Genomic DNA, 19,493 nt, shown 5'->3' on the forward strand with positions numbered 1-19,493 from the left:
TTGTCACTTTGCCAAGAAACAGATTTTAACTTGACCTGAAACTACGCAAACCTATTGAATTTTTTTGGGGGTAGAGTCGACGTGAACAACTGATAAACGATGATAGGAAGATAAATATTAAGAAAGTCATACTCACTCTGGCGTCAGGTAAGGTGGATTTATCTTCAGAAGCTCAGTAACTAAGTGAATCTTACATTGTTTTGTGGACATGAACATTTAGAAAAGGTTCCGTAGGTTGGGGACTATTTCAATCCGTGTATCTTCCATTCAATCCATATCCATTTGGAAATCAAAACACGAAAAACGAAAGAAAACAGTTTGATTTCATATTTTAATTATTTGTTTCATTTAAAATAAATAAAAAAACAGACTGTTTTATTAAAAATGTGCCTGTAAAATATGAATTGATTGTCATTTCTCATTTTTATTTTCCAGGAGGAAAAATGGAAATGGGAAATGAGACAAACAGAAAATTAAAAAATTGGCATTTTATCATATTCAAAAAACAGCCCCCGCCTCCCCCCGTGCTCCAGAAGGAATCGATGCAGCAAAACGTAGAGATTTATTGACAACAGTGGCACATACGTGCATAGACATAATAAAGAGTAGACGCCGCATTGGCTGCTGGGCGCAAGAAATGCGGCCACCGTCTTGGACCGGTCTGCCAGAGGACTGTGCAGTGTTATGTTCTTTTTAATCCAGAAAAGGCAGCAGAGACAAGATCGCTTTTAACTCACTTTATTTGCTAACGGTTTTGGTCTATTGTCTATGAAACAAAAGGAGAGATATTGTATATAACACGCGTGGAGCTTCTCTAGGCTTTATATCTACGATACGCCGCCCAAGAGATTCTCTAAGCTGAATATCTAATGATGCGGCTAGGGTTAGGGTTAGGGTTTGCCCTAGGGTTAGGGCTAACCTAGGTTAACAATGTATTTTACCTGTCTATTTAAGCACCATCCTAGCTTTGAGCCAGGAGGAATCGCCACAGGTGACATAGGTTAACCTAGGTGAGCCCTAGGTCTAACCTAGGTTAGCCCTAACCTAGGTTAGCCCTAGGGTTAGGGCTAACCCTAACCGGGAGATTCTGTTGTGGCGATTCCTCCTCTGGCCTGTGGCGATTCCTCCTGTCTCAAGGCTAAGATGGTGCTTAAATAGACAGGTACGGGTGGGCGTCTTCTATGACGTTTAAACCAGCCCACTTCGTTGGCCCCTTTTGGCTATGTACAAGTGTTGCAGCTTTATTGCATGTGCTCGGTGCTGCTCCCTGTGGCTATGTGAGGATATTACCTCTTAACTATTATATGTGCTCGGTGCTGCTCCCTGTGGCTATGTGAGGATATTACCTCTTAACTATTGTATGTGCTCTGTGCTGCTCCCTGTGGCTATGTGAGGATATTACCTCTTAACTATTGTATGTGCTCGGTGCTGCTCCCTGTGGCTATGTGAGGATATTACCTCTTAACTATTGTATGTGCTCGGTGCTGCTCCCTGGGGCTATGTGAGGATATTACCTCTTAACTATTGTATGTGCTCGGTGCTGCTCCCTGGGGCTATGTGAGGATATTACAGCTGAAATATGTCACAGCAGCATCTTCCTGCTCAAGTCGGCGGACCATCGAAAACAGGGCTCAGGGGATTACTTTTCAGGAGGAGACACAAGCTGTGTTCGAAATCGTTCCCTATCACGGATATAGTGCACTATATAGGGTGCTCGCCATTTTGTAGTGCTGTTCGAATTCTCAGTGGTTAATTTCATTCACTATATAGTGGACTATAAAATAGCCAAAATTTGAGTGAACATACGATGTTCCCTACATGTTACTCCCATATACCACAATGCAATGTGGGCGCATTTACTGACGAAAATGACGTTTAGAAATGTTCAGCGTAGTGTCCGAATTCTCGTTTGTTGGTTCCCTACAGCTACAGTTTTGCATCGACAACCATCATTCTGACTTGTTGTCATTGGTTGTGTCTGTGTTTCACAAGATAAGGCTGCACCACATCGCCAAACTCGCCTCTCTTGAACTGCAGAAAGGGAGCACGAGAAAGAAGCTCTGCAAAACAGTCCTCTTTCAGGGGTTTAAGCTCATACAAAAACGTTCATGTGTTTATATATAGATATCTAATGTATTCATATTTTTCTTATATATGTTTCTTCAACTTATTAAAATAGCTGACTTTATTGCCCCTATCTGTTTCTGCTTCTCTATCATATTTATAGTGTATGATTTTCAAACCTATTTTCATACCTATCATAGCCTACATCACATATCATAGACGTCCCCGTTTTTGGTTGCCTGTCCCTGGTTCAATACAGAAAAAACTACCTGTCCCCGTTCTGTTTTTGAAGACACATTAGGTTTTTCTATCAGATTGCTAGTCAAACTGAATATGTCTCAGTTTTTCCCCCTTTTTCGCGGATTATGTTCCCAGTTTTGATCTTGGACGTCTGGTCACTTTATATCATATATCATAATATTAGTTTACGGTTGAGCCCACTATGAATATAAACACGCCGAACCATGTGTCCTGTATCATAGCTACACGTATGACCTTTAGAGCAAAATGAAAATCAGTTTGGTATTCAGTGAGGTTTGATTAATTAAATGCACTAAACAGATTACACTGAGTGGGGGAAGAGTGGTGGGAAGAGTGGTGGGAAGAGCGCCTCAGGGAACACCATCCTGGGCCGACAACACTTCCTGTCAGCTGGGGACCTCTGACTACCATGTGGAGGAGGAGGTGGGGAGGAGGAGCAGGAGGAAGAAGGTGGTGGTGTTGGACTTGCCAGGTTTTGGAGACACAGACATGACCCGGGAGCAGATCATCACGGAGATCAGTCGCTGCATGGCGCTGACGGCCCCCACGCCTTCCTCTTGGTGGTCCAGGTGGGACGCTACACAGAGGAGGAGCCATCACTATGATGGCTGATGTATTTGGAGAAGCGGCGGTCCGCGACCACACAGTGGTGCTGTTCACCAGGGGAGATGAACTGGACCGGCCGATAGAGGAGTTCCTGGCCAGCGCCTGCTAGCCTCAAGGCTTTGATTGACAGGTGTGGAGGCAGGTACCACGTTCTCAACAACCGGGCGCCCAGCGATGTGCAGCAAGTTCACCAGCTGCTGGGGAAGGTGGAGCAGGTTGTGGAGGACAACGGTGGAGGGTGTTACACCAATGCCATGTACCTGGAGGTAGAGGCAGCAATCAGGGAGGAGGAGGAGAGGGTAAGGAGGGAGGAGGAGGACAGGTTGAGGAGGGAGGAGGAGGACAGGTTATGGGGGGAGGAGGTATGGAAGAAAAATTCACCTTACATTATTATGCTAACATATACTTTTCATCTGGCCTATATGCTATATAAATATAACAATGGTAAAGAGAAGCTTAAGAAGACAAGTCACTCTCGAACTATGACCTGTCATAAGGTCTGTTGATAAACTTATCTGTGTTTACCCATTGACAGAGGAAAAACAACAGATTGGGAAACTAGGTAGACATGGTGTGTGCAGAAATATTGCAAATAACAACATTCCTGATGGACAGAAGGGAGATATAAGGAGGGGCCCATGACTAGCTCTCGAGTTCTTTGTCAAACCAACTCGGCTTTGCTCTTACTTGTTCGCGAGTAAAAATAAAGTCTTTTGTCATTCTTGCTCCGGTCTCCTCGAACTCTCTTATTTAAGTTATAGTGTTAAATGCGGATTATCCACCACATATTTGGCTTCACGAACAGGATTGAATAACAGAGACACGCCAGCTGCTGAGCTGCAGGACGGGGTCCGGACGGATCACACAATAGAGTGGCCACTCATCTTAAAAAGGTAAGCTGCGTTCTTATCATTACATAGGAAAGATTGTGTGATCTGTTCCTGCCCTGTCCGAATGCTAAGCAGCAGGTAAAGTGTCTCTTCAAATTAACGAACCATTAGATATAGAAAAAGAGAGAAAGAGGGAGAGGAGCCCTGCGGAGGAGTGACGTGCGCACACTAACCATACATGCTCTGTGGTTTACTAACTCAAAGGATCTGTGGTTTTGAATTGGTACAGTTATTGTTGCAGTATTTTTATAGGCCTGAAATCCCTGTGAACTGTCAGCTAGAGGAACAAATTAGTGGAAAAGTTCCAATAGGACAGCGCCCGCAGGTCCCTAGATCACCCCCAGAAATCAGATTCTGTTGTGGGATAGATTTGTAGGGTTGCTTCTGACCAACCCTAATTGGAGTTAAGGGTCAGGAGTAATATTCCTCAGTCGCGGCCTTAAGGAAATTAGTTGTTTTAAGTCTGGGGATGAGAGGTTTGGATTCTTGAACCTGGTTCTTTGAGCAAGTTCTGGTAGATTAGGAGTTTTGGAAACTTGAACCTGGTTCTTTGAAAAGTTCTGGTAGTTAGGAGTCTTGGAATCTTGAACCTGGTTCTTTGAGAAAAGTTCTGGTTGATCGGAGTCTTGGATTCTCTATCTGGTTTTTAGTAAAAGTTCTGGTTGATCGGAATCTTGGGCGGAATAGGGGTCACGGTTTTGGAGGGGGCTAGGATGTTCCGATTTGTAGGGGCTTCGGCTACAGGAGCTGCAGAGGCATTGCCAGCTCCGGCTGCAGGTGCTGTAGAGGTTGTCACAGCTGTAGTGGGTATTTTGGCAACCATAAAAGTATCCAGGAATATGAAAACAGGTGAATTTAAATGTAACTAGTTGCAAGAAACCATGACAGGGTCCTACTGTTTGACTGTTTGATGAGTATGGTGGTGGCCAGGCCTACTGATTACATGATGGTAAACATTATTTTATTGTCAGGCCACGTCTCACAGAAAGGTTGGTTGAGGTTGGACTTGAAACATTGACCCCATGGTCATGAATCAGATGTAATATCACTACACTACATGGACATGTTGGCTGACAACAGCGGATTAGAGGATTTTTTGAGGAATAGAAGTCTTCCATTCGTGGAGGTATGGTGAGCTTGGTCGGTATGGTATGGCATTAGTATGCCTTAATAACTGGTTTACCGGAAGTTGAAATATCAAAACAATCACCAACCATGTTTCTAAAGCATACTGTGTGTTTGCGAAATGTTTATTTATTTATTTTTTCGGATATAGTCTTCAATTTGGCATGGGTACCTATGGAATCTCCTCTTAATAGCCATAATCCACAGTTGGGCCTATATGTTAGAGCTGTTTAAACGTGTTGTAGAGGTGTTTACATATGCATGTATTTCACTTTCAAATGTACATCTCTGCCGTCTTTCTCCTTATTGCTATGATTTTACACCATATAGTCCCAGAGTCACCTTGTGCAGAGTTTGCAGCTTTTACCATCTCCAGCAGTAGGTCTGTGGGTGTTTGGTCAAGTTGTGGTCACTGCACTATATCCAAATGGTCTGACCGTATGGGTTGTGATTTGAAAGTTGTTCATCATGACGAATAGTGCAAGTATAACAAGTTTCATGCATATTGCACCTTCCTCGTGGTAATGGCAGCCTGTTGAAATGCTGAACTCCGAGGCCTTGTTATAGCGCCACCTATGTGTTATTCTGGCCCATCTTTTGATTCCCTCACTCATTTTACGAGTTCTACAGGCCTGCCAATTTTTAATAATAAATAATACCAACGATTACCAAAGGGTTACTAATAATAAGCTGCTCTAACATGTCACGCCGTAACGAGATGTGACACAAGCTGTCCTCAGTGCCAGGCGCTGTACTTTACATGCAGTACAACATGCACACCTCAAAGTCAATTCACACCTTTGCAGAACGGAAATCCAGATATTTCAAATGCTTCCTCTATACCATGACCGCTTCACCTATACCACCTTTACCTTTACCTGTTGTTTTATGTATATCAGGGTCATTTGGACCTTGATATATTTCATATTTTTGTATATTGGGGCCCTCAGTCTGGGTGAAAAGTGGGGGCAGAACTGCAGTAGGCTCTCATACCCTCTTGTAAGGGAGGCAGACAGCCAACTAGGGGTACTGGGGGCGTGGCCGACTAGGGGTACTGGGGGGCGTGGCCGACTAGGAGTACGGGGGTACTGGGGGGCGTGGCCAACTAGGGGTACTGGGGGCATGGCTGACTAGGGGTACTGGGGGGCGTGGCCGACTAGGGTTACTGGGGGCGTGGCCGACTAGGGGTACTGGGGGGCGTGTCCGACTAGGAGTACGGGGGTACTGGGGGCGTGGCCGACTAGGGGTACTGGGGGGCGTGGCCGACTGGGGGGCGTGGCCAACTGGGGGTACTGGGGGGCGTGGCCGACTGGGGGTACGGGGGTACTGGGGGCGTGGCCGACTAGGGGTACTGGGGGCGTGGCTGACTAGGGGTACTGGGGGGCGTGGCCGACTGGGGGTACGGGGGTACTGGGGGCGTGGCCGACTAGGGGTACTGGGGGCGTGGCCAAATAGGGGTACTGGGGGGCGTGGCCGACTGGGGGTACTGGGGGCGTGGCCGACTAGGGGTACGGGGGTACTGGGGGGCGTGGCCGACTAGGGGTACGGGGGGGCGTGGCCGACTAGGGGTACGGGGGGCGTGGCCGACTGGGGGTACTGGGGGCGTGGCTGGACACCTTGTCTCTCACCTGTTGCTTTACTTCTCTTTATGTTCCTAGTTTTCACTTCACTTGCATCAGTTTTGGATTTAACCTCTCTCTCGCTGTCTCTCTCTCTCTCTCTCTCTCTCTCTCTCTCATTTAATGTTGTTTTGATGCACAGCACCCAGTTTGAAAGAAATCTCGGGGAAACACTGGATGGCCACTGATAAGGTCATTGTGGGGTTTTGTCAATGTTAATGTTGAACAATTCTATAATGTAATTTTATGTTAACAATATTTTTATATTTTCATTTCATTATTACATTTAACAGATCCATCCCCAGACCATATCTTACGGAAAGAGACAGTGGTGTTGTAGTTTCTCCATCCCATGACTACTTTGCCCATGTTGACCTCACCACTGGGTCTTGTTGAGGTCTTGTTGAGGGTCAAGACTCTGCACCAGTTCGACCGTGCCAGTACTCACAGCAGGTGCAGGCAGTGGCTCCAGGTTTCGGTTTCCCCCTCAGAGCGCACAGTGCTACAAATGTTTTCAAATCTTACTACGGTAAAATCATTACTGCTAAAACATTTGGACTACACATTTTTAGTTTTAGATAATAAGAAGCCTGAATTTCATTTTAATTTTATTTTAATTTCACATTTCTCTTGCAGTGGTTGTGCTTTCCTTGCTGTGGGGGCACACCACTGTTAAATTAATGTAGAGGAAACACTGATATGTGGAGTCACAAAGGATTTAGGAGGACTACACAGTGTAGTGTATGATCTCTTTCATCAGTTTGAAAGAAATGTGTCATCTTTGTTGTGTTAATGTCATTACAGCTGAGATGGAAGGTCCGCTGCTGGCGCTGTGCTGCCGCAGCTTCATAGGGTGCCAGGAGTGCATTGCAGTCCTACTGACAAGAAGCGAAACCTGCCCAAAGAGCCAGCAGATCTAATTTTTCTCTCATAAAATTATTGCACAACTTAATTTTGCTTTTCATGTGTGCAGTTGTGTAGCCTACATTGAATCAATTACATGTCATTTAACAAGGAAGTCCAAGAATTGTAATTGTCACATACACAAGCAGGATGTGTAGTGAAATGAAAAGTGGCGATGCCTACAGAAATTGTGCAGAAAAGGACAATATCAGAAAATGCAACAAACATTATTTACAATACAAAATATGCAACAACAGTACAGTAGAATCAGGATGTAAGTATATATATATATATATATATATATATATATAAAACCAGGATGTAAATATGTTTAAGGTCTGAAAAAATATGAAAAAGCAATAATAATGATTATAAATACATGACAAATGAGTAGCCTATTTAAATAAAGGCTAGTCACCTCCCAAATAAAGTTGCGAAAGCACACGGTGCACGGCATGTCTGATTATGCAATATTGCTCTTTACCACTGCATTCATTTTGTTATTATACAGGCCAGAGGATAATCCACCAAAACGATTTTTTTTATTTATTTTTTTATTTTATGTAGCCTAGTTAAGAGAGAGAACGGTAAATAAACTTGAAAGATTTTTACATCGGATATCTAGTGGCGTTATTGTCATGACAACAGAGCCAGCAATAAAGTCAAAGTTCAAGGTAAATCAACTCTTTCTACCAGTCAGACTCATCACAGGTCGCAACACTATATATAGCCTTTAACGTAACATATAGCCTATAGTCTTTAAGTAACAGATTAAGTAGCCTTAATCAAATAAGTTGATGAATATATAAATGAATCATTACATGCATACATGAATCACAGCACTCTATAATAATTCCAGTGTTGGCGCCCACTGGCAATTTATTCACAATCAGTTGTGGGAAAGTGGCAGAAATATGACTGTTTAACAGTTATGAATTATGTTCATTATTTAGGTGAATTAATCTCATTATTTCAGAAAAAACGAGCAGATCTTTTATTTATGAAAACCTTTCTCAGTATTTTGAGATAATGAACTCGTTAATTCAGAAAAACAAAGCATCAATACAACTTTTCTCAGTATTCTGTGATAATGTAGTTCATTCGGAATGAACAAAGTGCCAAAGTGAATGCATTACGGTACAGGGCATTCATGCCGCGTCAAAAGTCAAATCTTGTGGCGCGTTTACATTTAGCAGACGCTTTTATCCAAAGCGACTTACAACGGCAACGGTCTAGCGACAAAAGTCTGATAAAGTCTGAAAGCCTGATACGCGTCTCTACGTTGACTTTGTATGGAGTCGCGTCGCCCCGTCGCGTTTGGTGTGAACGCACAGTGCGCTTCAGCACGTTACGCTTCCGTAGTCAAAGTGAAACTAAAACTTATCAAGTTTCATGTCTGGTTTAATAAAGCGCGACCTTGTGTCATTACACATGACCTACGTTGTTTTAGATTAGTTGTTTAGCTATTCCTAACTAATGAGTGTGTTCCTGCAGTAGGCCAACCTGCGCTACGGTTTTCTCAACTTTATTTCACTGTCAACACTTCGCGAAGAAACCGACTTGAACAGAAACTGCGTTTGCTTCTTGATTTCTTTGGAATCGACCCGAACAACAGATAAAATACGATAGGAAAAAGAAATACTGAGAAAGAAATACCCAATATGGAGTCAGGTAAGGTGGATTTATCTCGAGAAGCTCAGTTACTAAGTCAATTGTACATTTTTTCTGACATGACGATTTAGAAAAGGTTCCGTACAGGACGGACATTCGGTGGTACCAGAATAAATCATTACATGAATCTAAGATGTAGGCCTACATTACACACTGTACCGCACACATTGTGTCTGTGAATATGTTCCTTTATGGTCATCAATATATTTTGTAAACGTGTTATTGTTAATGTATTTGTGAACTTATTAACCTACCATAAATGATTGTGCTTATAAATATATTTTCCAAAATCAATAGCTGCCTCCCAACTATTTATCTGTGCCATTTATAAACGTTTGCACCACAGTGCTCTAAACCTATCATACCATCACATTTCTGAAGTTCCTATGAAAAGAAGAATACATAATTATTATTATTATTATACATATTTACATAATTATGAAGCATTGTTTTGGATAACCAAAGACTAAAAATATAATATTTTAGTGACGTAATCTCTTAAACAACATTTTGTGTTATTATTTTTTATCAATACGGTGCAACATTGTTGCTTTGTGCAGTACTGTATTTAATGGCCAGCTTGTGTAATGTTCCACCAGCAGGAGCAGAGGGGCCGTGGCCAACAGACATGGGAGAGAATGATCCAGAAGCAGAGCTGAGACTGATCCTGATTGGAAAGACGGGATCTGGGAAGAGTGCCTCAGGGAACACCATCCTGGGCCGACAACACTTCCTGTCCGGGTGTAGCGCCGGCTCCGTTACCAAGGTCTGCCAGCTGGGGACCTCTGACTACCATGTGGAGGAGGAGGCGGGGAGGAGGAGCAGGAGGAAGAAGGTGGTGGTGTTGGACTTGCCAGGTTTTGGAGACACACACCTGACCCGGGAGCAGATCATCACGGAGATCAGTCGCTGCGTGGCGCTGACAGCCCCCGGCCCCCACGCCTTCCTCTTGGTGGTCCAGGTGGGACGCTACACAGAGGAGGAGAACATGGCCGTCACTATGATGGCTGATGTATTTGGAGAAGCGGCGGTCCGCGACCACACAGTGGTGCTGTTTAGCTGGGGAGATGTCCTGGACAGGCAGATAGAGGAGTTCCTGGCCAGCGCACCTGCTAGCCTCAAGGCTTTGATTGACAGGTGTGGAGGCAGGTACCACGTTCTCAACAACCGGGCGCCCAGCAATGTGCAGCAAGTTCACCAGCTGCTGGGGAAGGTGGAGCAGGTTGTGGAGGACAACGGTGGAGGGTGTTACACCAACGCCATGTACCTGGAGGTAGAGGCAGCAGTCAGGGAGGAGGAGGAGAGGGTAAGGAGGGAGGAGGAGGACAGGTTGAGGAGGGAGGAGGAGGACAGGTTGAGGAGGGAGGAGGAGGACAGGTTAAGTAGGGAGGAGGTTGACAGGATAAGTAGGGAGGAGGTTGACGATTTAAGGAGGGCGGAGGAGGAAAGGTTAAGTTGGGAGGAGGTTGACTCATTGAGGAGGGAGGAAGTTGATTGGTTGAGGAGGGAGGAGGAGGACAGGTTAAGTAGGGAGGAGATTGACAGATTGAGGAGGGAGGAAGTCGATTGGTTGAGGAGGGAGGAGGAGGACGAATTAGGTAGGCAGGAAATTGACACGTTAAGTAGGGAGGAAGTTGACAGGTTAAGTAGGGAGGAGGTTGACAGGTTGAGGAGGGAGGAGGTCATTTGGTTGAGGAGGGAGGAGCAGAACAGGTTGAGGAGGGAGGAGGTGGACAGGTTGAGGAGGGAGGAGGTCATTTGGTTGAGGAGGGAGGAGCAGAACAGGTTGAGGAGGGAGGAGGTGGACAGGTTGAGGAGGGAGGAGGACAGGTTGAGGAGGGAGGAGGAGGACAGGTTGAGGAGGGAGTGGGCACCAGCAGAGAGAGGTTTCAATAGAAGATCACAGGCGCCACCATCCTCCAGCAGGGGGCGGCGCAGTGAGGAGTTTCTCTCCCCCAGCCTGATGCAGACCGTGAGGAAGGTGGTGGTGGCGGGGCTCACTGGCCTGGCGGTGGGGGCTTTGTGTGGGGCCGCTGTCCCCCTTGCAGCGACAGCAGGAGCAGCCTTGATGGGCAGCACATTAGCCTGCAGCACAGCTTCTATGGTCGTGGGTGGCGCAGTCGGCGGGTTTGCGGGGGGCGGGATGGGTGGAATGATTGGGCTAGAAGCTCGCAGTCCTTTGGAAGGAGCTCAGCAGACCCTGCATGAGGTTGGCAGCCTAGGGGTCCAGGTTGTGGGGTTGGCTGCACAGTTGGGGGCTGTAGGGGGTGTGGCTGCAAGGGTAGGAGCTGGAGGGGGTGTGGCTGCAAGGGGTGTGGCTGCAGGGGGTGTGGGGGCTGGAGCTGAAGTCGGGGCCGCCCCTTTAGTGACTGATTTAATTACTGCAGCTGCACCTGTAGTAGGTTATTTGGCAAATGCCACACAAGCTGTTCTCACCTCCTTGCGCGGCTAGTACTGTACGTTGACCGGCAGACCTTAAAGGACAATTCTGGTATTTTGAACATTATTATTATTAGTATTTTGAACTTTCTGGGTTGTCTAGGATGAAAAAGAGTGGTTGACACCGAAATGTTGACTATTGGTCCTGTCTCTGGTATTTGGGTCATTTAGAATCATCCCTGCCTGCTTCAGAATGGCTGGCTACAGGCATTATACCAAACCTGTCCTTAAAACAACCCTAAACGTTCGTCTTCAGAAATGTCCAACTCACTGAGTGGTTAGTGGTTTGTTGATGTTCCAAATCAAGTACTGTGGCGAAATACAGTTTCTGTCGTGTTTTATTGCACATTTATCGCATTTTGTAAATCCCATTGATTTTCTGTTGGAAGACTCATTGCTTGTTGGCCGTAAACGGAATGGGGGGCTGTTTACGTTTGGTTGTAGTCTTTTTGCTCAGTTCTCCGTCTCAACAGTAGGGCTAGAGCCGAGCGAAAAGACTACAACTACTGTTCAAAGTACCGGAATTGTCCTTTAAAGTAAATAAAGTAAATCACACGAAAATTACGATTTTTTTCAAATCTTCAGCAATCAAGCTATACACACCGATGTGGTGCAACCGGACTAGCTCTGCTTATTCAATGCATAATAAGGGAGCACTCCCATCTGTGTCAAAGCAAAACACTTGAGCGTGACGCTTCACCTCGGCCATGACGGTCAAGGATGATAAGTATATCAGGACCTCGAGGCCATCCATTTATTTCAAATGTTGTTGTATATTGGGGCCGTCAGTCTGGGTGGAAGGCTGGGGCACAACTAGCCTGGAAACCCAGACCCACATCTAGTAATGAAAACGGCCCAACTCGAGGGGGGTACTGGGGGCGTGGAGGAGTGGCTGGACACCTTGTCTCTCACCTGTTGCTTTACTTCTCTTCATGTTCCTAGTTTTCACTTCACTGAGTTGGAGATGTGCCTGATCATTGGCTTACGTTAATATTTCCTGTTGGTCATTTGATCCTGACCAACAGTCACCTTTACAGTGTGTTCAGCCTATGATCCTGATCACAGAAAGCAACTCTGTGTTGTTGTTGCTGTTTCTTCTAAGTGTTTTATTCCCACAGGGAGAGTATCATACATCATAACATATATATTAATGTATCAGTTTTCATATATCATATCATATCAGTTATATCCAATACAGGCCCGGTTCTACGGGGGTGCATAAGCATGCATTGCACCCCCAAAAAAATTGTTTGCACCCTCAATTGAAAAAAGGAGGGAGTGAATTATTATAATTTTTTTATAAATATGATTAAAAAAAATAAAACACTTGCTCACAAAACGAATTGTTCCATTAAATACCGTTGTTTGCTGCATTTATTTTGCTCACTAAACCGATAAGAACGTTATTATTATTATGACAGGTGCGCGTGAACTGCGCCCCGTCCGGCGGCGCGCACGTCAGTGACATTAAACTTCTTCGGCAGCAACAATTAGGCATTTACAATGGATATCCGAAAATAAAAAAGAACACCGCAAAAGAATCCAATACATCAGACAGTATAACCGTTGTGAACACTAGCACTAGCAACGCTAGCTCAATCCTGCCCGACTCGCTGCCTTTGCCGGCGCAGCTCTCACTCCCGGACAAGCAGCCTTTGCCGGCGCCACTGTGTTGTTCATAAGAACCCATATTTGCCAATTGTGTTTTGATTGTATTTATTTACAATCTTGTGAACTTTAAGAAAGGCACTATGTATTACTGATTACTTTTTGTGAAAATAACATTCCTAATTGGGTTTTATCTGTCAGCATTAAAAGTTTTGGGCAGCAGAATAAGCACTTATTGACATTAAGTGGTTCACATAAAGGTGCATCTCATAATATTAGAATATCAGGGAAAAGCTATTTTTTTGTAATTTAATTCAAAAGGTTCCATATAATCTAGATGTATTAGACATGAAGTGATATATTTCAAGCATTATCTTGTGAATGATAATGTAAAATTATTTTGTGACATTTAGTGGTTCACTTATATAAATACATGTGAGCATGTTTTATGTTTATGTTGTTAAATTATTTGGTCTCACAAGGCTACAGTGCTGCTTGAAAGTATGTGAACCTCTTGAGCCTTTTCAAATTTGATTTAATTTAACCATTATTAATTCATTCTCATATCCAAAGCTTGGATATCAATAAGCTAACGTTGCAGCTGAAATGTTCTCCACATCACAAGACATGATGTGATACCATCTTTTAAGCACAGTAAATGTTTTTGTCCCAACATGTAGTGCTTGTCTATCTACTGGTAGAAAGGCCTAGTGTAAAAAGCGAAGTCTGAACTGAAGCTGGGTAGCTGGTTTTACTATAGTACTGGTGCACCCCCTATAATCTCAGATGCACCCCAAGGCATTCTGTTCTGGAACCGGGCCTGATCCAATATCATATCATTTTGTGTATTTACAAAACAACCATGTGGAAGAAAATGTGATACATCTAATAAACATGTTTCATCATTGCTTGCTTCATTTTAATTTCGAGGTTGAGTAAGCAGGTTCTAATGTAGCCTACATCTAATAAACATGTTTCATCGTTGCTTGCTTTATTTTAATTTCGAGGTTGAGTAAAAAGGTTCTAATGCAAGGGATTTCAAGAACGGGGTCGGTATAAGGTATCGAAGGTATTAGTAAACATGTCAAATGATGGAATCGAACTGTTCGCTCAACCACATGTAACACTAGAGGAAGCATTTCAGATGCATCGTCTTATATCCATGAAGCGATGCCATATCGGTTCAACTGATCCTGGAAAAACGTCACAATGTCGAGCAGATCAGGCTCCACAAAGTGGACAAACTAGGAACAATACCATCAATATTACTCAAGGACACGAGTATGACAACGTCTCAAACATAAACCAAAATAAAACTGGATTAAACGGGCGGAATATGTTTGCGTCGATGAAATCGAGCTCTCAGGTGAATGAATCTCATTAGTGCAGTAAAACGAGCAGATCTTTTTCATTTATGAAAACTAGCATCCCCACCGTTGAATGGTCAAGAATCAAACGGATGGTTTTCTTGATTTATTGAAATCCTTCCAATAAACCACCGTAAGAGCTATAAGCAAAGCACTAATACAATGCATTACCTAACTAGCCAGTGTCATATATTAACCGTGCATAACATTCAGAATATATGAACTTAGCACATATAAGAAATGTCTTATTACCGTACCAAATCATTGCAAAAGGCATTAACACATGTTAACCGTGTATTATTACATGAACACTGACCTTGTGCCTCTTCGGCGGGTGCTAAAACAATTCTATATTGAACCTGAACCGTATCACTATTGTTCTTCTGTGTTAACGTTACTTTTACGTTCTGTTATTTTCCGCTTTGTGCGCTAGGAACTCACTTGAAAACGGCAAATTATTTCAACTTAAAAGTCCTTCAAACAAGGCAAAATATAAAGCAATATAAATTCACCAAAAAATGGAAAGCAATAATTATAGCTCGAGGAGCGTGGGTCCGGGTCCTGGGGAGGAGCGGGGGTCCGGGTCCTGGGGGGAGGAGCGGGGGTCCGGGTCCTGGGGAGGAGCGGGGGTCCGGATCACAGAGGGCAACTCTGTCCTGCTGTTGTGTTTTAGTCCCACATGAAGAGTCTCCCACATCACACCATGTAGACATATCAGTTTTCATATATCATATATTAGTAATATCCAACATCATATAAAACAAATATTGAAGAAAATATTTTCGATAGATGTGAGCTCTCTAATGAATATGTTTCATCTTTGTACAAATCTGCGCATGTCCATAACATTCATATGAAACCGAAACTAAACACATCTGGGGTGTGGTTTAAGGAAAGTAGCTCGTGTCCATGATTACTTCTTAAACCATTCCCGCCTGATGTGTGGTCGTGCAATATGCTACACTAACTACTGTCTCAACTTAAAATCTCACCTTTTTTTGTCACTTTGCGAAGAAACGGATTTTAACTTGACCTGAAACTGCGCACTCCTTATTGAATATTTTTTGGGGGTCAAGTCGACGTGAACAACTGATAAACGACGATAGGAATAATAAATATTGAGAAATACATACTCACTATGGCGTCAGGTAAGGTGGATTTATATTCAGAAGCTCAGTAACTAAGTGAATCTTACATTGTTTTGTGGACATATTGACATTTAGAAAAGGTTCCGTAGGTTGGGGGCTATTTCCTATCCACCAACAGGACGGACATTCGGTGGTACCAGAATAAAACCATTATATGAATCTTAAATGTACATTACTCATATCGCACATGTTTTTCTGTAGGCTACCTTTATGCAGTAGCGTAGCCAAAAATGTCCACATGGGTGGGCACAGAAAAAAACGGGCGGGCAAAGCCAATTTGATTGAAAATAAGAGCTTAGATTAGATGCACCATGCAAACATTAATCAAAGGCATGTTATATTTATGACATAAAGGTGGAATTTATTAAAGGCACTTTATCACAACTTACAAATTACGCGGACATTTTTTAAACTGGCGCAAAACTGCATGAACCCACGCATCGACGAGAGAGAGGTGGGGGAGAGAGAGAGAGAGACCTCCTCGACCGACAGACAGGCCTCATATCTAATGGCTGTATTTCTTTATTTCTTATATTTGTATCGTGGGAGGGCTCTCACAGCAACGTTCAGGAGGGGAGGGCGCGATGTGACTGATTCTTGAGCTCTCAGCGGAGCGCTGACTTGCGCGCCTTTTTCAAATGGTGAACGTAAACGAAGGAAAGCCCTCTGATTGGACGGGCAAGACTGACAATTAGGCGGGCCTCGGCCCGTCCAGGCCCGCCCGTGGCTACGCCTCTGCTTTTATGTTAATTAATTATAAAAATCTGTGAATGTATTTATGAACTTATAAATAGCCTAACCTAAATTATTGCACTTAGCCAATAAATATTTTATTTTATTTTATTAAAATCAATAACTTCTACACGACCATTTATCTGTGTAATGTATTTCCATTTGCATACCATTATAGTACAGAAAAGTCAGGTACATAGACCTTGTGGTTGGGATGTATGAAAAATCATGAATTAGGCTTTTCCGTTACATAACGTTAAGCCTAAAACAATCCAAACATGAGGACGATGAGTGCATGAGGAAGGGGGGAAGGTGGAGCCATAGATATATATAGAACACTAGATGTCTTACGGCGGAGTCGAGAACGTCCGATCTGGCAGCCATCTTGCCACAGTCAGCTCACTCACCCATAACATTGTGTTGGTAGTGGTACATGTACTTTTTAAATAAACATAACTTGCTCAATTTTCAACCGATATTCAAACGGTTTGGTTTCTTAAAAACTACTACTATTTATAAAGGGAAATCTTGTACCTATTTTAGATTATTTTATTTTTTTAGAACATAATTATTCATAAGTATGCAGTGTCATAACTACATCTCGGACGTTTATAACAAACCAAACCGTTTGAAAATCGGTTGAAAATTTAGCAAGTTATGGTTATTTAAAAAGTACATGTACCACTACCAACACAATGTTATGGGTGAGCGAGCTGACTGTGGCAAGATGGCCGCCAGAGCGGACGTTCGACTCCATTGGCCAGCAGCGCGGACGAGACATCTAGTGTTCTATATATATCTATGAGTCTATGGGTGGAGCACCACCCTGGGCCGACGACATTTCCTGTCTGGATGTAGCGCAGGCTGCATTACCAAGGTCTGCCAGCGGGGGACCTCTGACCACCATGTGGAGGAGGAGGCAGGGAGGAGGAGGAGGAGGAGCAGGAGCAGGAGGAGGGGGTGGTGTTGGACATGCCAGGTTTTGGAGACACATATCCTTCTTGTTGGCTCACGGAAAGAAAAATTATTATTGCACACATTATTATGCAAAGTTCTGTAATGAGAAATTCTTGCAAATGTATATAATGCACCTTTAATGGACAGCTTGTGTAATGTTCCACCAGCAGGAATGAAGAGACTGTATCCAACAGACATGGGAGAGAATGATCCAGAAGAACAGCTGAGACTGATCCTGATTGGGAAGACGGGATCTGGGAAGAGTGCCTCAGGGAACACCATCCTGGGCCGACAACACTTCCAGTCAAAGTCTAGCGCCGGCTCCGTTACCAAGGTCTGCCAGCTGGGGACCTCTGACTACCATGTGGAGGAGGAGGTGGGGAGGAGGAGGAGGAGCAGGAGGAAGAAGGTGGTGGTGTTGGACTTGCCAGGTTTTGGAGACACAGACCTGACCCGGGAGCAGATCATGACGGAGATCAGTCGCTGCGTGCTGCTGACGACCCCCGGCCCCCATGCCTTCCTCTTGGTGCTCCAGGTGGGACGCTACACAGAGGAGGAGAAGAAGGCCATCACTATGATGGCTGATGAATTTGGAGAAGAGGCGGTCCGCCACCACACGGTGGTGCTGTTCACCAGGGGAGATGACCTGGACGGGCCGATAGAGGAGTACCTGGCCAACGCACCTGCTGACCTCAAGGCTTTGATTGACAGGTGTGGAGGCAGGTACCACGTTCTCAACAACAAGGCGCCCAGCGATGTGCAGCAAGTTCACCAGCTGCTGAGGAAGGTGGAGCAGGTTGTGCAGGACAACGGTGGAGGGTATTACACCAACGCCATGTACCTGGCGGTAGAGGCAGCAATCAGGGAGGAGAAGGAGAGGGTAAGGAGGGAGGAGGAGGACAGGGTGAGGAGGGAGGCCATGTTGAAGAGGGAGGAGGAGGACAGGTTGAAGAGGGAGGAGGAGGACAGGGTGAGGAGGGAGGCCATGTTGAAGAGGGAGGAGGAGGACAGGTTGAAGACGGAGGAGGAGGACAGGGTGAGGAGGGAGGCCATGTTGAAGAGGGAGGAGGACAGGTTGAGGAAGAAGGAGGACAGGTTGAGGAGGGAGGAGGAGGATAGGTTGAGGAAGTTGAAGGGCAGTTTGAAGAGGAAGAAGAAGAATAAGAGCCTGGGGATGTGCTTGCATGAGGTGTTGACGGCGGGGGTGGCTGTGTTGGCCGCCCCCATTACACTGGGAGCAGCCTTGATAGACACCGTAATAGAGGGGGTAGGGGGTGGAGGGAATGGGGATGAAGATTAAGTCAGGCCGCCCGTTTAGCTCTGACAGGTTGAGGAGGGAGGAGGACAGGTTGAGGAGGAGAAGGACAGGTTGAATAGGGAGGAGGAGGACAGGGTGAGGAGAGAGGAGGACAGGTTGAGGGGGGAGGCCATGTTGAAGAGGGAGGAGGAGGACAGGGGGAGGAGGAGGACAGGGTGAGGAGGGAGGAGGACAGGTTGAGGGGGGAGGGCATGTTGAAGAGGGAGGAGGAGGACAGGGTGAGGAGGGAGGAGGACAAGTTGAGGAGGGAGGAGGAGGACAGGGTGAGGAGGAAGGACAGGTTGAGGAGGGAGAAGGAGGACAGGGTGAGGAGGGAGAACAGGGACAGTTCCTTCCTGAACATGGCTAAGGTGGTGGTGGGGACGGTGCTTACTGGCGTGGCGGTGGGGGCGGCTGCAATTGGGGTCGTCCCCGTTGCAGCGGCAGCAGGCAGCACAGGAGTAGCCTTGATAGGCACCGCATTAGAGGGGGGGGGGTAGGGGTGGAGGGAATGGGGATGGAGATGAATTCAGGCCGCCTGTTAGCTCTGAATTAATTACTGCAGCTGCAGCTGTAGGAGGTGCTTTGGCAAATGCCACACAAGCTGTCTCACTTGTGCGGCTAGTAGACCTACTGTACGTTATGTACTCTCCCACAGGGAGAGTACATCATAACATATATATTCATGTATCAGTTTTCATATTTCATATCATATCAGTTATATCCAATATCATATCATTTTGTGTATTTACGAAACAACCATATGGAAGAAAATGTGATACATCTAATAAACATGTTTCATCGTT

The 19,493-nt window shown here is 45.0% G+C and overlaps 2 protein-coding genes and 1 pseudogene across 8 annotated transcripts; all 3 read left to right on the plus strand.

Moving 5' to 3' along the window:
• Nucleotides 1–2,506: 2,506 nt before the first annotated feature.
• Nucleotides 2,507–7,152, plus strand: LOC311382233 (GTPase IMAP family member 4-like; annotated as a pseudogene). The gene is made up of 3 exons (XR_014684315.1): nucleotides 2,507–2,537; nucleotides 2,626–3,230; nucleotides 6,859–7,152. The product of XR_014684315.1 is annotated as a GTPase IMAP family member 4-like (transcript).
• A 1,706-nt stretch (nucleotides 7,153–8,858) lies between these two features.
• On the plus strand, nucleotides 8,859–14,093 carry LOC311383354 (uncharacterized protein). Of its 2 annotated transcripts, none has more exons than XM_084488578.1 (2): nucleotides 8,859–9,139; nucleotides 9,739–14,093. In XM_084488578.1, the coding sequence occupies exons 1-2, from the start codon at nucleotides 9,130–9,132 to the stop codon at nucleotides 11,589–11,591; spliced, it is 1,863 nt and encodes a 620-aa protein (XP_084344704.1). In that variant the 5' UTR covers nucleotides 8,859–9,129; the 3' UTR covers nucleotides 11,592–14,093. The 2 variants fall into 2 exon arrangements, with proteins under 2 accessions (XP_084344704.1, XP_084344705.1); XM_084488579.1 differs by having other exon boundaries at nucleotides 9,742–14,093.
• A 1,396-nt stretch (nucleotides 14,094–15,489) lies between these two features.
• LOC311358734 (GTPase IMAP family member 9-like) lies at nucleotides 15,490–19,493 on the plus strand. 5 transcript variants are annotated; one of them, XM_084478862.1, is made up of 3 exons: nucleotides 15,490–15,701; nucleotides 17,297–17,412; nucleotides 17,558–19,493. In XM_084478862.1, exons 2-3 carry the CDS (start codon nucleotides 17,406–17,408, stop codon nucleotides 18,688–18,690), a joined length of 1,140 nt encoding a protein of 379 aa, XP_084334988.1. In that variant the 5' UTR covers nucleotides 15,490–15,701; nucleotides 17,297–17,405; the 3' UTR covers nucleotides 18,691–19,493. The 5 variants fall into 5 exon arrangements, with proteins under 5 accessions (XP_084334988.1, XP_084334985.1, XP_084334984.1 ...); XM_084478859.1 differs by having other exon boundaries at nucleotides 17,292–19,493; XM_084478858.1 differs by having other exon boundaries at nucleotides 17,297–19,493.

The sequence above is a fragment of the Micromesistius poutassou genome (genome assembly GCF_964030765.1).
Source record: "Micromesistius poutassou genome assembly, chromosome: 1".
NCBI classification, from domain to species: Eukaryota; Metazoa; Chordata; class Actinopteri; order Gadiformes; family Gadidae; genus Micromesistius; species Micromesistius poutassou.

Coding starts and splice junctions, on each gene's coding strand:
- LOC311358734 (XM_084478859.1), top strand. CDS start 17,530: ATGGACAGCTTGTGTAATGTTCCACCAGCAGGAATGAAGAGACTGTAT.